We start from the raw sequence: 18,748 nt of genomic DNA on the forward strand, positions 1-18,748 counted from the left end.
TCTCAGAGGCAGCTCGCCTGGCTCCAGAACTAGTGGGTGTCCTATTGTACCACCGTGTGTGCAATAGTAAGGAATCGGAAGGAAAGGGGGTACGCCTTGGCCGAGGACTGTCTGAGGAAACTGTGGTGGACAAACGCCAGGCAATGTGATTGCACCGGAAGAGGTGATAAATGTACGGAATTCAGAGACGCTTGGCGCTCGTCGGAACTGATGCTGAAGCAGGGAGCGAGCAGAACCCAGAAAACAGTCGTCGTGCCGCCCATGATAATGGGAAGGCCAACGACCACGGCGAACTTTGGAAGCCGTCAACGCAGCGGGCTCAGGACCGGTAAGACTCGTGGTGCAACGTGCTTCCCGGCTCTTGGCAGAGAGCCGGCCGACCACTGGCGTGGAACGAATGAGGTAGACTTTGGCACCCGTGGCTAATACGTTGATTTGTTTTGCGTAACTTGTTATGAGGGAGGGTTTGGGGGAGGGGTGACTGTAAAAGCGTAGATTGAGAACCAGGGAGAGATCATTGAGGTCATCTAGTTCAACCTTCAGATTATTTCAAGAAATTGAGACCCACACAGGTTGTGACATACTTAAGGTCTCATAGTAGAGCCAGCATTTGAATCCAAGCCCTTTGACCCCAGACAGAGACCTCTGACTCTTTCATTGAAAAATGAGAGAATATGTTTCTTAAAAATCTTTTTTTTTAAAGTAAACTTTAAAGTAGACTCCTGGCCCAGAGACTCCTGGGAACTGTCTGGATTCCCTTGGGCAGGACATCCCGGCCAGAGACCAGGGGCAGGAAGTCCAGGATGGGAAGGCTTTGGACTTAGTTGGGGAGAGAGAGAGGGGAAACCGGTTTCATTCCGAAAGTTTCTTCCCTGAAGGGTACAAATTTAAGATTTTGAGACAGTGGCCTTGAACTTTCAATGCTGGTCTCAGCCTTGGGCAGTGATGAGGGGAGCCCCGGGAGGTCTCCTCACTATAGGTTCTGGCCCAGGGCCAACACAAGGGTGGCTGCCGCCAGGATGGTCAGCGAGGCAGGAAGGTGGGCCTGACTGCGGCTGTGGCCCAGGGGCTCCGTGTTCTTCAGGAGCCACTGGTACTCTTCCTCCAGGTTCCGTTTCTGTAGCTCGGGACCGATTTTCTCCTGGATTGTCTTATAGTATTGGTTCAGGTACTCGAGCTATCAAGGAAAAGGCAGAGTAGCTCGAGCCAAGGTGTTCAAAGCCAAATGTCATGAGGGGGAGGGGAGGAAGCCTCCACAGGGCCTCTCCCGCTGTCCTCTCAGCTCATAGGCCCGCCATTTAGCCACGTTACTGAGTTATCGAGTGGGGCCCGGAACCATCCTTCTACCCACGTTCAAGCAACCTGGGCATTTTCCCAAAGGCCTCTTTGAGATGATATTTCCCCTTTCCCAACAGGTAAGCCCACAGTGACTTCCGCTGACCATGGTACCCCAGGATCCTGGGCGCTGAGCTAAAGGGAGTGTTGGAGTCCAGCTAATCCAAGTGCCTTTTACAAGAGGCAAATGAGGTCCCAGGAGCAGAAGGGCCTTGCCCGGGGCCGTGCAGATAGTATATGTACATCCCAAGGGGGAACTGAAGCTACTCCCTCTACCTCCCAAACCAGTGCTCTAGAGAAGAGAAGGGGCCCGACTAAGCTCACCTACCAGGCGGACCTTGAACCCAGGTCCAGCCCAGCCCACTGTGACCCTCACTGCCTGCGGGGAGGTCGGTCCTGGACAAGGGGTCCGAGGCCTCCAGGGTGGGGCTTTTACCTGTTCGGGCAGTAGCAGATGAGTATCGATGAGGTTCCGGCTGTAGGGTACCAGGGACACCACCTCGAAGGTCAGGTAGGACGCGCCATACTGGGGGACAGAAGAGAAGGCAGGAGAGTAAGGAGGTGAAAGCCAGAGTTAGGTGAGGGTGAGCAAGGCCTCTGCCCAAAGTGGCCCCAGAACTTGTGTGTGTGTGTGTGTATACATGTTAGGAAATGCCATTAGTTCATGGGCCTTCTGGCCATTTAGTTCCCTACTACCAATTTATAGCAACAGCAAACATGGAAACAACAATATATTAGATTTTATAAAAGGTTTTTCCCGTGAGGTAATGAGTGCAAATTCTCATTATGCCCATTTCACAGATGAAAAGATAGTCTTAGAGAAGGGAAGTGACTTGCCCTCTATTAAGTATCAGAGGAGGGCCTTCTGATGCTCAATCCAATACATTTTCAGAATAACAGGCTGTCATTCGTAGCTCTCCAAATGTCAGTGTCTCCTTACTGCCACCCCCAAAGAGCTGAGGAAGCTCTTTCTTTCTTTCTTTCTTTCTTTCTTTCTTTCTTTCTTTCTTTCTTTCTTTCTTTCTTTCTTTCTTTCTTTCTTTCTTTCTTTCTTTCTTTCTTTCTTTCTTTCTTTCTTTCCTTCTTTCCTTCCTTCCTTCTTTCCTCTTCCTTCCTTCCTTCTTTCCTTCCTTCCTTCTTTCCTTCCTTCCTCTTCCTTCCTTCCTTCCTTCCTTCCTTCCTTCCTTCCTTCCTTCCTTCCTTCCTTCCTTCCTTCCTTCCTTCCTTCCTTCTTTCCTTCCTTCCTCTTCCTTCCTTCCTTCCTTCCTTCCTTCCTTCCTTCCTTCCTTCCTTCCTTCCTTCTTCCTTCCTTCCTTCCTTCCTTCCTTCCTTCTCTCCCCACCCACCCACTTGGCTGTATCCTTGGCACAGCCCCAGTGCTAAGTTACCTTGGTCTGAGCTTCTACCACCAGGGCCACGTCTTCAAGGCGGATCCCAAATGCTCCATCCTGGTAGTAACCGGGTTCTGGAGGCAGAGAAACCAGTGGGATCATGCAAGGTAGTGGGGTTTAGGGGAGAGAGGGAGGGAGAGGCCCAAGATGTTACGGGCTTGGACTGGCCCTCTGGCCCTGAAAATGGCCACCCTAGCATGACAGGCTCCCAGCTTTAGAGATTTTCTTGCTCTTGCCTCCATTAATTTTTTTGAGTGAAGGAAAGATGTATTTTACATTTCTTGCAAGAATGGTTGTCTAGGTGAGCAGACACATCTTTGAAACTCCAAAGGCAGCATTTTACTTCCTATCTTGATTCCTCATCGTTTGGATATTGTAGAAATTATGGGACATGATCTCCACCCTCAGTCCCTCCCCTAAAAGGAGTTTCCATTTTTTTTTTTTTTTTTGCTGAGGCATTTGTGGTCAAGTGACTTGCCCAGGGTCACACAGCCAGGAAGTGTTAAGTGTCTGAGACCAGATTTGAACTCAGGTCCTCCTGATTTCTGGGCTAGTGCTCTAGCCACTGTGTCACCTAGTTGCCCCTAGGAGCTTCCATTCTAAATGGGGGTAGGTAACAGAGGTAGCTAAGGGCAGAGAACAAAAGTTTTTTTTCCAATCTCAGACCACCATCCCATTACAAAAGTTAGTCCCTTGTGGCTCTCTTCAACAGTGAGAGAATCCAAACCAGTTCCAATTGTTCAGTGATGAAGAGAACCAGCTACACCCAGAGAGAGAACTATGGGAAATGAGCGTGGACCACAACATAGTATTTTCCCTTTTTTGTTGTTGTTTGCTTGCATTTAGTTTTCCTTCTCAGGTTTTTTCTTTCTTTCTAGATCCGATTTTTCTTGTGCAGCAACATAACTGTATAACTATACATATATTGGATTTAACATATATTTTATCATATTTAACATATACTGGATTGCCTGCCATTGGGGGGAGGCCATGGGGGGAAAGAGGGGAAAAGTTGGAACAGAAGGTTTTGCAAGGGTCAATGCTGAAAAATTACCCATGCAGATGTTTGGTAAACAAAAAGCTATAATAATAAAATATTAATCGACTGAAAAAAAGTCAGTCCCTGCCCACCAAGATGCTTCCATTATTTTTGTTAATTTCTTTTGAAGCTTTTTAAAAATTTTTTTATATTTCTAAATTTTTGCAGAGGCGATTGGGGTTAAGTGACTTGCCCAGCTAGGAAGTGTTACATACACATACAGCTAGGCCAGATTTGAACTCAGATCTTCCTGACTTCAGGGCTAGTGTTCTATCTACTGCCTGGAGTACTATCTGGCTGCCTGGAGCATTTTATTTTCAAAACATATGTGAGGATAATTTTTCACCATTGAGCCTTGCAAAACCTTGTGTTCCAATTTCCCCCCCTTCTCCCCCCTCAATGGCAAATAATCCAATATATGTTCAATCCTCCATTATTTTTAAAAGAATAAACTGAGACTCAGAGAGGACATTAAGTGACTAGCTTATGTTTAAACCCAGCTCTTCTCTTTCCAAGTCCATTCTCTCTCCTCTATGCTCAGAGGAAAAACTAAGGCCGTACCACTTGAGCTTTGTCCCAAGGCCCAGACTACCTGCCACAATGTAGAAGGGTCCGGGTTTAACCCGGTGCCCGCCCTCAGCAACTAAGAAGTCGGTATGCTAGCCAATTCCCCTCCTTTCGTTGGTCTGTATAGTCAAAGCCATGGTTTTTCCAGTCGGTTTTTCCATGGCTGCGAGAGCTGGACTTCAAACTGAGCGCCACAGAATCGATGCTATAAAATTGTGGTGCCGGAGAAGACTTCTGAGAGTCCCTCGGACAGCAAGGAGGTCAAATCAGTCGATACTTAAAAGAATTAATTGAGGCTATTCATTGGAAGGTCGAATACTGAAACTGAAGCTTAGTGTGCCAGCATGACTGAAACACTACCATCAACCACGGCTCCTGCGGCTAAGAAGCCCTGATAGTAAGAAATTCCCCTCCTACTCAACTGATTTTGTCTTAATTACTCGTATTATTGTCACATAATGAATTACAAAGTTGATTAGAAGGGTGTTTCTTGCTGCTTGCCCCGGGGCCCAACTGGCTCATTATAATTCTGCCTACCACACTTGGGGAAGGCCAATTCTCTGGGCTCTACCCAGCGGAGGAGACTCATCCCATAGGCCATCGTTGGGGGAGCTGGGGGCCATACCTATGGATGTGAACATGCCTTTGGTCATAGCGATGTTATTGGATTGGAATCCCACGGGCCCTGAAGGGGAAGAGAGAATGTTACCAGACTAGCTTTGTGGGCCCAGAGCATCGTGGGAGGGAGGCTCAGCGCTGGGAATGGTGGCTCGCGAGGGCTGGTGATGGAGGGTGGAGGGGGGGGGTTCTCAGTGAAGAGATAGCGGGGGGACGGGGAGAGGAGGGGAACAGAGTGTTAGAAATGATGGCTTAGCGGGAAGATTAGGGGCTTGGTGAGGGCAACAAGGGTTTACTGAAGAAATAAAATCAGTCTAGTCAAAGGGCATGGGGTTCCACGTCAGCCTAGACCACGGGAGTGGCAGCTCAGGGTAAGGAATGGGGTCTCCGTGAAAGGATTGGGGGCCGAGTGAGGCAGATGAAGGCGTCCGGTGGCCTGAGACCTGGGGAGATTTCTCAATAAATCATAGCATTTTGAAGCCGGAAAGTCACTCACTCCCATGCTGCCCTAGACCCCTGGGGATTCCTAGGACAAATGGGGCTGGGAGTGAGCGAGGCGGGCAGATGGGGCCCTGCCTGGTTCCCGGCCAGACTGGGTGGGAGGAAGGTTGGGCCTGTGGTACTGGGGGATGGGTGGGGAACAGCAAACCACAGGTTCATAGTTCTAGAGCAGAAAGGGGCTTTCGTTTTGCAGATGAGGAAAGTGAGTTGCCCAAGATCACACAGCTAGGGAACGCCGATCTCGCACTCAGAGCCCCTCCTCCCAGGGGCCCGCTGGGTCACCTACACTCATGCACGGAGAGGAAGTTGCCAATGCCGTGCCCCGTGCCGTGTCCGTAATTGAGACCAGCTTTCCACAGGGCTCTTCGAGCAAAGGCCTCCACCACTCGCCCTGGAAAAGAAGAAAAAAACAGTGCTGAGTTAGGCATGCCCGGGTGTGACTGCCGGCCCTTTGCTGCCTTGGTCCACCTATGAGCTGGTTTGGACTTATCGGAGAGGAGCAAACTAACGCTGGGGCCGGAAGCACCGAGGATGGCGGTGCCATTGGGGAAAGGGCAAGGGGATGGTGGGCAGTGAAGCCTGGCATTCGAAGGTTGCCCCGGTTAGCTCTTTCTGGGCCTCTTTCCCCTTCATTGACCTTGCTCCGGCAACACTGACTTGTACCTCGGCCCCTCCACCCGCCCCTAGTTTTCTGCTGCCCTCGCTCGGGCTCAGGCCCTCCCTCTTCTCCCAGGCCTCCTACCTCGCCTGACTTCCCAGCTCCCTCCGGGAAGGACTGCTCCCACCCACAGATCGGCTCTCCTTCCTCTGCCTTTCAGAACAATCTAGCACTTATTAAAAAGTGTTATTTTCTATCATTTTCTCATTACTCGTGGGCTCCCAGATCGAGAGCTGGCGGCGGCTTCAGAATCCATCCAGCTCATGGCTCGTTATTTCACAGAGGGGGAGGTCGGGAAGGGGAAGGTCATCCAGGGGACAAGTGACAGAGCCCGGCCTTGAGCCCCGCCAGAGGTTAGAGTTGTTGAATTTGGGGTCCCGGTTTTGGGCCAGGATGGCTTTCAAGTCTTGGGTGATGGAACAGCAGGGTGCCCAGTAGATGGGACATCACAGTCTCTGATCTCAACTGTCCCGAGATCGAATCCGTGTGTCCGAGACCCACCTGATGTGGACGCGGGGAAGACGAGTCTAGACAGGTCTATGTTTCCCATCAGCACCCTGGTGTAGGCTTCCTAGAGGGGATAGGACCCAAAAGCATTCGGGAGATCAGTGGCAGAAGCGGGACAGCGGGCCCTCGGAGTCGGGGGGCCGGCGATAGCAACAAGGTGACAGCACACGCTCGTGGGGAGAGAGGAGACCACCAAAAGTGGGAAGGCTCTTACACATCATTGAGCCCAACCTTCTCATTTAACAGCAGAGGAAACTGAGTCCCAGAGAGAGAAAAGAATCTGCCCAAAGTCATACAGCTAGTGAGTGCCAGATTTTGAGATTTGAATCCAGGTGTCCTGAATTCCAGCCAAATGTTCTCTTCACAATACTGCATACATCCTCCCAGATCTGCCGTTAGCTAAATATGAGAACACGGATGGGCAGTTTAGCCTCTCTGGCCTCAGTTTCCTCATCTGTTAAAACATCCGCACGACCCTAGGTGAGAAACACCAGTTGCTCACGAGAGCAGTAAGAACTCCGTTCTGGGAGTCCAGCGTCCTTGCTCAGCCCAATAACTTGTTCTATGACTGTGAGCCTCAGTTTCCTCATCTGTAAGAGAAGGGAGTCAGACTAATCCCTTTTTTCCTCATTATTAAAGCTTTTTCTTTTCAAAACATATACATGTATGATTTTTCAACATTGACCCTTGCATAGTCTTATGTTTCAGATTTTCCCCTCCTTCTCCCCACCCCCTCCCCTAGCTGGCAAGCCGTCCACTATATGTTATACGTGTTAAAATATGGGTTAAATCTGATATATGTAAACATATTGATCCAATTCTCTTGCTGCACAAGAGAATTCCGATCAAAAAAGGAAAGAAAATGAGTAAGAAAACAAAATGCAAGTGAACAACAAAGAGAGAGAATGTCATGTTGTGATTCCCACTCAGTTCCCACAGTCCTCTCTCTGGGTTAGACTAGATAATCTCTAAAGAAGGGCCCTTGCAGCTAGGGCAGGTCCCTCCCCGTCTCTGGGTCTCAGTTTCCTCATCTGTAAAATGGGGAGATTAGGCTAAGGTTCCCAAGGTCCCTTCCAGCTCTCGAGCCACACCTATACTCCAAGGCACTGTGTCTTCTCCAGATAGAATGGGACCTTGAATGACAGACTGAGAAGTTAGGATGTGCTCTGATAGGCTGCAATTTCAACATCCCTCCACATGTCAGGTCTGATGGAAGGCCGGTGACTCTGGGTCCCTGGAGAACAGGACCGGGTCTGTGTGGTCTTTTTTAGGCATCCCCTAACAGATGTTACCAGAGAGTGCTTTGTGGGAGATGATTTTAAATGTCGGTGATGGCAATGGTTGGGTCTCGCCTCTGCCACCGAGATGCTAACGTCCTCAATCAGGCCTTGACCCAGAGTCAGAGAGTCATCGCCATTTATTCTTGTGATAGGGACTTCCGTAGAAGGCCCCTCTTATATCCCTTTTCTGCACAGCCCAGAAGATCCCAGCTCCTCATCTGGCATTCAGAGCTGGCTCCCCGACACGGATCCAATATGAGCTCCCACGGCTCCCCTACGCGAGGTCCCACGGCTCCCCTACGCGAGGTCCCACGGCTCCCCTACGCGAGCTCCCACGGCTCCCCTACGCGAGCTCCCACGGCTCCCCTACGCGAGCTCCCACGGCTCCCCTACGCGAGGTCCCACGGCTCCCCTACGCGAGGTCCCACGGCTCCCCTACGCGAGCTCCCACGGCTCCCCTACGCGACCTCCCACGGCTCCCCTACGCGACCTCCCACGGCTCCCCTACATGGGCTCCCCTACATGAGCTCCCATGGCTCCCCTATGCAAGCTCCCACAGCCCCCCTACACGACCTCCCACGGCCCCCCTATGCGACCTCCCACGGCTCCCCTATGTGACTTCCCATGGTTCCCCTACACGAGCTCTCACAGCTCCCCTACGCAACCTCCCACGGCTCTCTTACGCGACCTCCCACGGCTCCCCTACGTGAGCTCCCACGGCTCCCCTACGTGACCCCTCTCTTTTCTCCATATGGTTTCCTCATTCTTTTCAGCCCCTGCTAAAGCTTATATCATTCCTGGCCCCTGGAGTCTCTCAGTTCTCTGATCCTTCCATCCCTGACTCACTTACTTTCCAAATTATAAATCATAATTTCCAAATGAGAAAACTCCACTACCTCCAGGAAGCTTTTCGGTAGCCCTACAGTTCACAGGCTGTCCTCTCCATATTCCTCGAGAACGGAAGATTCTGGACCACCCACCCGTGTGGCTGAGCTCGGGCTGTTTTGGTTCAGCTCATCCGGAGCTGGAAGGGACCTCAGAGACCGTTTAGTACGACCTCCGGGAAACTGAGGTCCAGGGAGGGAAAGGACCCGAGGTCATATACCTAGGGAGGCTCAGATGTAGGATTAGAACCCAGCTCCTCTGACTCCAGAAGCACAGTACCTCCTTGTGAAGGATGAAGCAGAATGAATATCCAATGTTGGACAGTAGTGGGGTGAATGTATGTGTGTGGGGTATGATAGGCACACATTGTGGGTGCATATACTACATGTATGTACATGTATGTAATATGTATCCGTGCCTGTATATTACATGTATGTTTATAAGTGAGTGATAGGTACACCATCCATGTATAGGCATATATAAACATGTGATATATACTCATGTATGTATATAAACATGGTGTAGGTATGTATATATGCATATGGATTTGACTGTGATGTATGTATACATGTGTTCATGCATTGTGTGCGTGTATGTATACATGCGGCATATGTTGTATGCACGTGTATGTAGGGTGACCTGAAGCTTTACTTGATTTCCACACTTTGACTAGTCTACGAGCTACCGCCATATGTCTACACTTGACCAGGAGGAGGAAGTGCTTAGGACACAGGGCATGGGTGGGGCGGGGGTGGAATGGCTGGGATCTAAAAGCTTGATCTTAGGTCATCCATTGGGCTCTAGTTGAATCACATGATCGATGGGGTTTCCTCAAGCTCACTTGTTTTATGTAGAGGAGTGCCAGCCAGGGGGATTATGGGTGGTGATCACCCCAGCAGCTGCATAAAGAGTAGACGGCAGCCATTTGAGCAGCCATGTTGGCCACAGTCAGAACGCGGAAGGCTTTCCGTGGTACACCGAGGTGCGATGGGAACCTACTGATTACTCTGGCGACTGTGTGGGAGATGGGACGGAGAGGGGGGCAGAGCCTGAGACCGGTAGCGTGTTATTACGGCGGCCCGGGGAAGGAACGATGAGGGGTTGGACCGGGGGAGCGGGCTGTGTGAGCATGGACGAGGGGACGGATGGAAGAGACGCACAGAGCTTGAACCCACTCGATCTAGAAAAGGATAGGAAGTAGCTTTCCGGCCAAGGTAATTGGAGGGGAGGGCGGTGCCTTGGACAGAAGATGGGAAGTCTGGAAGGTGGACGGGTTTTAGGGAAGAAGGTGCTTTGGACACGCTGCCTTTGAGATGTCAGTATTACGTGACAGAAATGGGAGGAACACCAGGAGTTTGGCTTGCGAAGAAGAGATGGAGAACGTTACACGCCTCCTGATGGACAAGTCATGGCGTCATCAGGCACAAGGACACACACGTTTTAAGACCTGGCCTATATGAGACTCTGGTTTATATGACTGTGTATTTGTTGCAAAGACTTTTTTTTTCCTGAGGCAATTGAAGTTAAGTGACTTGCCCAGGGTCACACAGCTAGGAAGTGTTAAGTGTCTCAGGTCCTCCTGACTTCAGGGCTGGTGGCAAGGACTTTCCCCCAGTGCGTGGGAGGTAGAAAGGAGAGAAAAGTAATGTTGGGTTGAAATATATTCATGAAAAAAAGAAAAGGAGGGGGAAGGAAGAAGGGAGGGAGAGAATGAGGCTAGGATAAAAGGGGTAAGGTCCCAGAGGGGTTGGAATGAGATATAAGGCCCAACTGGAGTTTTCATTCTCCCCGCTCCAGGAGCATCAGGCTCCAAAGCTGGGAGCAGAAAGTCTTTGTAGGGAAAAGGGGCTGAAATGCTCTGATCTGCTTTGTACCTTTTGGAAAGAAGAAGGGATCCCCCAGTGGACTGTCCTGGTGATGTCTGTCGTTCCATCCCTGCAGGAAAAGGAAAAACCCTCTGGTTACATCCCAACCTGAGTTTGATGGCGCTGGGAAGCCATGCAGGGGAAGGAGAGAGGTCTGGTCCTGGACCTCTGTTGCCCGGAGGGGCTTGATCCGCCTCCCTTGGCAAAAAAAGGTGGGGGGGGGGTTGCTAGGTGAGGAGAGAACGGAAAGATCAAGATTAACCATCATAATGTATAACCTTGCATTTGTCCAGAGGCAGAGGCTTGCTTGTTTGATATAATTGATAGGAAGAGGAAATGGGGACTGGATCTGTGATATTCCTGGGTGAAAAAATGACCTTTAGCAATACAGGTTAGCACCTCCGCAATTTACACTCTTTTTTGTTGTTGTTTTGCTGAGGCAGTTGGGGTTAAGTGACTTGCCCAGGGTCACACAACTAGGAAGTATTAAGTATCTGAGGCTGGATTTGAACTCAGGTCCTCCCGACTTTAGGGTTGGTACTTATCTACTATAGCGTCATCTAGCTACCCTCCCCCCTTCTTTGTTGTTTTGGTTTTTGTTTGCAATTTATGCTCTTAAAGATTTGGGAGTAGTTAGATGGCACAGTGGATAAAACACAGGACCTGGGTTCAAATCCGGCCTCAGACACTTAACACTTCTTAGCTGTGTGACCTTGGGCAAGACAATTGGGTTAATCCCAATGGCCTCAAAAAACAAAACAAAACAAATAAAGAATTGGAGTGAGAAGTGCAACGTCTCCCGCAGGGCCAGATAGCCAGGACATGCTCCAGAATCACTGGATGTAAGATGAATTGTAATCTGAATCTTGTTTGAGAATCGATAAAGTCATTGGATGTCAGAGTTGGAAGGCCCTTTGGGAACATAAAGTGTCAGACCTGGAAGGACCTTAGAGATCATTTAGCCCCATATGTTATAATTTTACAGAGGAGGAAACTGAGGCTTGGAAAAATCAAATAACTTGTCCAGGTTACACAGCTGGTAAGTGGAAGAGCTGGATTTCCTGATTTCCAGTCCGCTGGCGTGGACTAACTCGACTTGATTTGTAGCTATAGACAAAGGTCATCGAGACAAATTCCTCAGTTCTGGGAACTCTCCCTGCCTCATTCCTCCCTCGGAGGAGTTTAGGAATCCTGGCTTCCCAGGAATCAGGTCATTGCAGGGCGGGGTGGGGGTGGGGGTGGGGAACTCTCATCCTGACAAAGGCAAGAAGAAGAAGAAAGATGAACGTGAACTAATTCAGCCTCTCCCTGAATTGAGTAAGTCTGAAACTCCAAGCGGCTCCCCCTCACTCATCACTCCCACAGCTTCCCTTCCCTTTTACTAGGATGCTTTCCAAGGTTTCGACACTCATTGATGGATGAACACGGTTGATTCATCTCTCTGGGGCCACATCGTGCTCTGCTTAGGGGCCACCTCCTCCATGGAGCTCACCCCGAGGAGCCCAGCGACCGATGTTCGTTTGCTTCTCACATTTCCTTGAGCTCTCCTTGGCCCCGAACACGCTCGCTCCCCCCTGCCTTCCTTGCTTCAGACTTATTCGGGTAAATGCTGCATCCCTCTTACTTACTCTTCCCTGTCCTCAATCTTTATTTTTTATTCTTTTTTCACCATGTCCTTGGCCAAAACTCAGCAGAAATGAACAGTTCCACGTAAGAGGAACAGAAACAAATCGATTCTATCAATTTCTTATGTATACTTCGGGTTTTGACAATTTCCACGTAGAAAGGACAGGGGAAACTATGGACACTATCCATGGGTTTTTACAACTATGTATTTTAACTCACAGTGGCAACATTTTAACTCACAGTGGCAACATCATGCCCCTTTGAACTTCCTTCTGCTCGCTGTAGTTTGTCAGAATGTTTCTTTGACAATCTTTTCTTTTCTTTTTTTTTTTTGACATCATTACTCCTCAAATCGCCACTATGACTATAACATTTGTAGGTGCTTAGATCTAGAGGCAGAACCTCCTCATTTTACATATCAAGAAACCGAGGCACAGGGAGAGGAAGGTATTTGCCAAAGGTCGTACAAGATAGTAAGTGTCGGAGGTGACATTTGAACCCAGATCCTCCGATTCCACTGGCACAGCGGATCGAGTGCTGGCTCTGCAATCGGGAGGACCTGATTTCAAGTCCTGCCTCACATACCAGCTGTGTGAGTTTGGGCAAGTCACTTTAACCCCATTTGCCTCAGTTTCCTCATCTGGTAAAGGAAATGGCAAACGGCTCCAGTATCTCTTGCCAAGAAAAAGTCAGATACGATTGAATAGTGACTGAGCAGCAACGACCTTTGACTCCAATCATTGCTGCTTCTATATTTACTTATATTCATATAGCTTGCCTTTCTACCCCTAACATAATTTAAGCTCTTTGAGAACAGGGCCTGTTTTGTACTTTGTGTTTCTTTTCCCAGTACCTGGCATATAGTACATGCTTTTTAAATCTTTTTTTTTTTAATACCTGTCCAAACAGTTATTTTGCTGTACATTAAAAATCGGACTTTGAAAGAGTGTACAATTTGGGTGTGAAGGAAATCAGAAAGGCAGGTGGACAAAAATAGAGGGATTGGGAAGTCTACATAGTGGTTCCTAGTCATCTCCCGAGAGTTTTCTCACTGGGTGTGTGTTTTTTAAATCTTGTTAAATCGCTATGACTTCTGCGGCTGTCCATGCCGGCAAACTGTAGCCTGAGGTGGAAGATTTGGATTTGGAATAGATCTAGAATAGAAGATTTGGATTTGGAATAGATCCAAGATCTTTGTCTTGGAAGATTTTCAAAGAAATCCAGCTTTGAAAGCTTTCTAGACTTGGAGGCAGGTAGTTCTGCGTTCAAATTCTTGCTTGGCTACTCACTAGCTATTGTGATCTCGAGGATCTTCGTGGACTATCTGGGAGCCGGGCTGAGAAGGAGGGAAAGTAAGGACTGATGACTCTTTCTAGGTGTCCGCTAGTGTGACAGGGAGAAGAGCTATCATGGGATGATAGTTGGGTCAGTTGAAGGGATTTTTCCTTTTCTTTTCTTTTTAATTTTTAAGACAGAGGGAGATAGGACTACATTTGGAGGCACCAGGGAGGGAGGCTGGACAGAGGACAAGTTTGAAAGATGACACAGAGAGGAGGAAATAGTGATGGGACAGGCTCCTAAAAGGATGTACTACATTAGAACACAGTCATAGAATGGTAGAGCCAGGGGCAGTCTTAAACCAGAGAACGTTAGAGCCAGAAAAGACCCGAGAGACCCTTAAATCTAACCTACTCATTTTACAAATGGGGAAACTGAGATCAGGAAAGGGAGGTGAGTAGCTCCAGGCCATTTTTTCTTTTGGATTCGACCCAGGATTTCATTGATGTAGAGAACTTCCAGTGGGGAAACTCCCTCTATCAGAACTCCCAGTAGGGAGACTCCCTCCACCAATGTATATTGATGAGTGTTCTGCAACTTACAGAGATCGGCTTCAAGTCATACAGTGAATCAGTGGCAAAACCAGGACCAGAACCCAGGACCCTAGCGCCCAGGCCAGGGCTCTTTCCACTATCGTAAGGGTTCTTAATCTTGACCATGACTGAGTTTCATGGGAGGTCCACAGGACTTGGCTGGAGAAAAAACTGCATCTTTATTTCAATATAGTTTGTTTGCTTTGTGGCCCCATGTGTTTTATTTTCTCATTTAAAGACATTATTCTGAGCAAAGGGGTCCACATAATGCCAAAGAGATCGTTGGCCCACAAAAACAGTAAGATGTCCCGTACTACACCCCTTTGCATCTTGGGATATCTGTTTTGTCCCGGATGCTCCCTGAGGGTAGGGAGTGGAGTGCTCGAGTTCTCTTGAGTCCCTTCACGGGTCTGAGGCAGAGGAGAAGGGAAGAAAAGAGTACTCATGTGAGCTAGACAGACCTGAGAAGGGGGCTGACTTACCAGTATTGTCCTCCGGAATCCAGCAGGTACATCTCATTTTGGGACAGGTTGCGGTGGATCTCCTTGGTCGGACTGAAAACAAAGATGGGACCTAGTGAAAGAGCGGTTTGGACCTGTTCCCTCACCCTTCCTTCATGTAGTCCCAGCACCGTGCTATCTATCTAGGGCTGGACTTATGCGTGGAAAGACTACATGGCCACCCATATGATGGGAAGATGGCCAACAGGAATCCCTTGGGTGGAGTCAAGATGGCAGATTAAGGGCAACCATCCAGCAGGACTCTCTCAACACCCTTCTCCAAACCACTTTAAAATGACACCTCAAATCGAATTTTGGAGTGACAGAGCCAAGAGAAGGTCAGGGTGGACATTTTTCTGGCTTAAGAAAATGTAAGAGGTCAAAAGGAGTTGTCTGTGACACTGGCACGGAGGCCCACACATGAGGCGGCAGCAACAGCAGCAGCAACTTTGGGAGCTCTGAGCCCAGACATGATAAGGGGGTCCGACAACTGGTCAGAAAGAGGTTCCAGGGGACCCTTTGCTGGCACTGCGTATAGCTTTTGCAGACTCATATGCAGTTCTGGGTCACTGTTCCAGGGAAGAGAGGAGCTCTGATTATCAGTCATAAGGGAACCGGGGTCCTGATTGCAGTTCCAAAGCAAAGAGGGATGCTTGCACCTGTGTCTGCAGGGGACCGACAGTTTTTCCTGAGTTAAGACTAGAGCACAGACCGACAGAATGGTGGTCATGCTTCTCCCAGATCATACCAGTTTGAAATGACAAAAACTAGCAGATCTCCAGAAATGGCTCTGAAAACAGCAACGTGGAGCTTCCTGCCCACCTGCAGGTGAGTAGAGCCCATTTTTAACATCAATTCAAAATCGAGAAATAGACTGAAAAATTGATCAAACCTCCCCCCAAAAGAACTTGATCATAAAAAAAGCTTCTACAATAGCAAGACCAAAACATAAACTCAGAAAAAGACAATAATGTGAAAATAGCTACAACAGAAACTCAAAGAAAAATGTGAATTAGACCCAAACTTAATAAGAACTCCTGGAAGGGTTAAAGAAAGAGATAAGAATGGTGGAGGAAAAAATTGGGGGAAAAATAAGAGCGATGCAAAAAATTATGAAATGAGAATTAACATGTTGGTAAAAGAGGTGCAAAAAATACCAAATAAAAGAACGCTTTGAAAAACCAAATTGGCCTAATGGTCAAATAGGCACAAAAATCCACTGAAAAATACAACTCTTTAAAAAGCAGAATAGGTCAAATGGAGAAAGAGGCACAAAAATTCCCTGAAGAAAAGAACTCCTTAAAAAGCAAAATTGGTTAAATGGAAAAAGAGGTAAGGCAGTTTTCAGAAGAAGAAACCAAAGATATCTATAGCATATAAAAAGCTCAAAATCACTAATGATTAGAGACAACTTTGAGATATCATCTCACACCTATCGGAGATGACAAAGTCTAGAGTGGATGAGGAGAAAATAGGGACACTAATGTACCGTTGGTGGAATAATGAATTGGTCCAACCATTCTGGGGAAGAATTTGTAACTATACCCAAACTGGACCTACCTCTTGCCCTAGAAATACAGTGATTAGAACTGTATCCCAAAGAGATACAAAACTACTTATGTGCACAAAAATATCTATAGCAGCTCTTTTGATGATGGCAAAGAAGTAGAAATGAAGAGGATGTTCATCAATTGGGGAATGGCTGAACAAGTTGTGGTATATGATTGTGATGGAATACTAGTGCACTATAAGGAATGATGAAGAGAGTGTTTTCCAAAAAAACAAAAAATGACAGGACCTATATGAACTGATGCAAGTGAAGTGAGAAGAACCAGGAAATCATCGTGCACGGGAACAGCAATGTTGTAACGATGAATAACTGTGAAAGACTTGGCGACTCGGATCGGTATGATGATTGAAGACAATTCTAAAGGACTCGTGATGAAAAACACCTTCTACCTCCAGAGAGAAAACTGATGAATTCGGAGTGCAAATTGAAGTGTAATTTGCTCTTTATTTTTATTTTTTGCTTTTTAAACATATGGTTAACGTGGGAATGTTTTGCATGATTTCACATATGTAATTAATATATTTCTTTCCTTTTCGGTGGATGGGGGAGAGGATGGAAGGAGGGAGAGAATTGAGCACTCAAAATATAAGAAAAGAATGTTAAATAAATAAATGATGAATTGAAGTGTGGTCGGGGGCACAGCTTGTCCAAAGTTACGTATCTAGAGTGGGTGTGAGGTCTGGAAAAGAACTTACTGGTAACCTAGTCCAACCTCATCATTTTTTTTTCCCAGCAGGAACGTGACTTGGCCAATGTTAGGCAGGGTCAATAGCAAAACTGGGACTAGAACCCAAGACTTGGAATGCCGCCCCGCTCCAAGATCAAAGGTTGAAGTGGAGGGCTGTGGAGCATATGTGTGTGTGTGTGTGTGTGTGTGTGTGTAAGGATCTCCAGAGATAAATCTGATCTACATCGTCACTTTATTCAGAGCTGACCTGACTGGGGGCAAAGGTCAGGAGGCATCCAAAAACCTCCTCCACAATGGGAAGCTCGTCTGGTGGCAAGAAAGAGATTTGCTTGACACAACTCCAGGCCAGGCCTTGGAGGGTTCGTGGGGAGACTCCAACCAACGCCTCCCTATGGCTCAGCACAAGTCCTGCCAAGTTGCAGTTCCTGGGCTTGGTGACAGACTGTGGGTGGCAGGAACCCCCCCACCCCCTGATCTCTGGACTAGCCTGGCTAAGGGAAGGGAGACTCATCACCAGATTGGCTGAAGGTGTGTGTGTGTGTTTCTGCCCTAATAACTCAGGTAGACCATCTCCCGAGGCTGGCATGAGCTAGGAGATGTCTCTGCAGAGGGAGGATCCCCTTCCTCCACCTTCCCCAACTAGGTCACGGGCACAGGGTTGACGGCAAGGAATTGGGAGTCGGGACCAGCTCAGCCACTTAGCACGGGGCCAGAGATTTAGTGCTGGTGGTTTCTGAGAACAGAAATTCACAACTGGCAGGGCCCTTCCAACAGAATCCAAGCTGGGAGGGACTAGAACAGAGAATCTCAGAATGCAGAGGATTCCTAGAACAGAGAACATAGAGTGCCAGCACTGGGGGCCGGGGAGGGGATTTTAGCATCCAGAATGTTAGAATTTGGAGAGAACTTTAGAGATTAGAACAGAAAATACCAGCTCTGAGAAGGACCTTAAAGATCATGTTATCCATTTCTTATTTTATGGGAAACTGGGGTGGGGGTGGGGTTGTCCAAGGTCACACCAGTAAGAAGCAGCAGAACCAGGTCCTCTGCTTCCCGATTACCGGTTACGTGACTGTGGGCAGAGCACTGACCCACTTTGAGTCACGGTTTCCCAATCTGTGTAATGGAAGCACTAGAGCAGCTCGTGTGTGAGGTCCGGCTTCCAGCTCGAAGATTCTCAGTCGCTGAGATTCCCTGGCTGTGTTTATGTGACGTTACGAGTCATCCGGTCGACCTCGCCAAAGAATTCGGCCCGGCCTCCAGATGTTTGGTCTGGAAGGTGCCAAACATCTGTTTTGCCCACCCCCTTGGATCTGATCTCGTTCGACTAACGGGAAGCTTTTGTGGCCGCTTTCCACGCCCGCGTTCCCACAGGTTATTCAAACGGCATAAACAACAGAAAAAAAAATCGTCCATGGCTTGGGAGCCGTTTCCCATTCCCCCGGCCGCTCTGTGCTGGGCTTCTCACCCAGGTCCAGCCCGAGCTGCCCGGCCTCCCGGCCTCTCCCCACTGAGAGGCTCCTCAAGGTCCTCACAGCCCACGGCGCTCGAGGCCCCCGAATTCTAACCCGTAAATGGGCCTCCCGAGTCATTCCGCCGGCCTACCTGTAGTGGGCCAACGCAGCGTTCAGGCCGCTGGCTGAGATGGTTTCAAAACTGGGTCCTGCTGAGAACGCTTCTTCTCTGGATGGAATAAGAAGAGAATGGGTTTGGGGCTTGCCTGGGAGAGCTGGGGGTAGAGGGGTGCCCGGATCAGGAAGCCCGAGGGGCCATAATGAGGGCTCACGTGAGCTGCTCTCTGGGGCCAGATCATATTTCGAGGACCCTTCCCAAACAGCTCGGAGAGG

General features: G+C 48.6%; 1 protein-coding gene across 1 annotated transcript in view; it reads right to left on the reverse strand.

Annotated features, from left to right (window-relative positions):
* Window positions 1-652: 652 nt before the first annotated feature.
* Window positions 653-18,748, reverse strand: part of XPNPEP2 (X-prolyl aminopeptidase 2) — a 44,002-nt gene continuing 25,906 nt past the window's right edge. The window contains exons 13-21 of the mRNA XM_051968136.1: window positions 18,507-18,584; window positions 14,626-14,697; window positions 10,656-10,716; window positions 6,611-6,680; window positions 5,738-5,842; window positions 4,958-5,017; window positions 2,724-2,800; window positions 1,772-1,861; window positions 653-1,177 (exon numbers count right to left, since the gene is read on the reverse strand). Coding sequence (XP_051824096.1) covers window positions 974-1,177; window positions 1,772-1,861; window positions 2,724-2,800; window positions 4,958-5,017; window positions 5,738-5,842; window positions 6,611-6,680; window positions 10,656-10,716; window positions 14,626-14,697; window positions 18,507-18,584 — 817 coding nt within the window. The 3' untranslated portion in view covers window positions 653-973. The remainder of the gene's footprint in view (window positions 1,178-1,771; window positions 1,862-2,723; window positions 2,801-4,957; window positions 5,018-5,737; window positions 5,843-6,610; window positions 6,681-10,655; window positions 10,717-14,625; window positions 14,698-18,506; window positions 18,585-18,748) is intronic.

The sequence above is a fragment of the Antechinus flavipes genome, chromosome X, assembly GCF_016432865.1.
Source record: "Antechinus flavipes isolate AdamAnt ecotype Samford, QLD, Australia chromosome X, AdamAnt_v2, whole genome shotgun sequence".
NCBI lineage: Eukaryota > Metazoa > Chordata > Mammalia > Dasyuromorphia > Dasyuridae > Antechinus > Antechinus flavipes.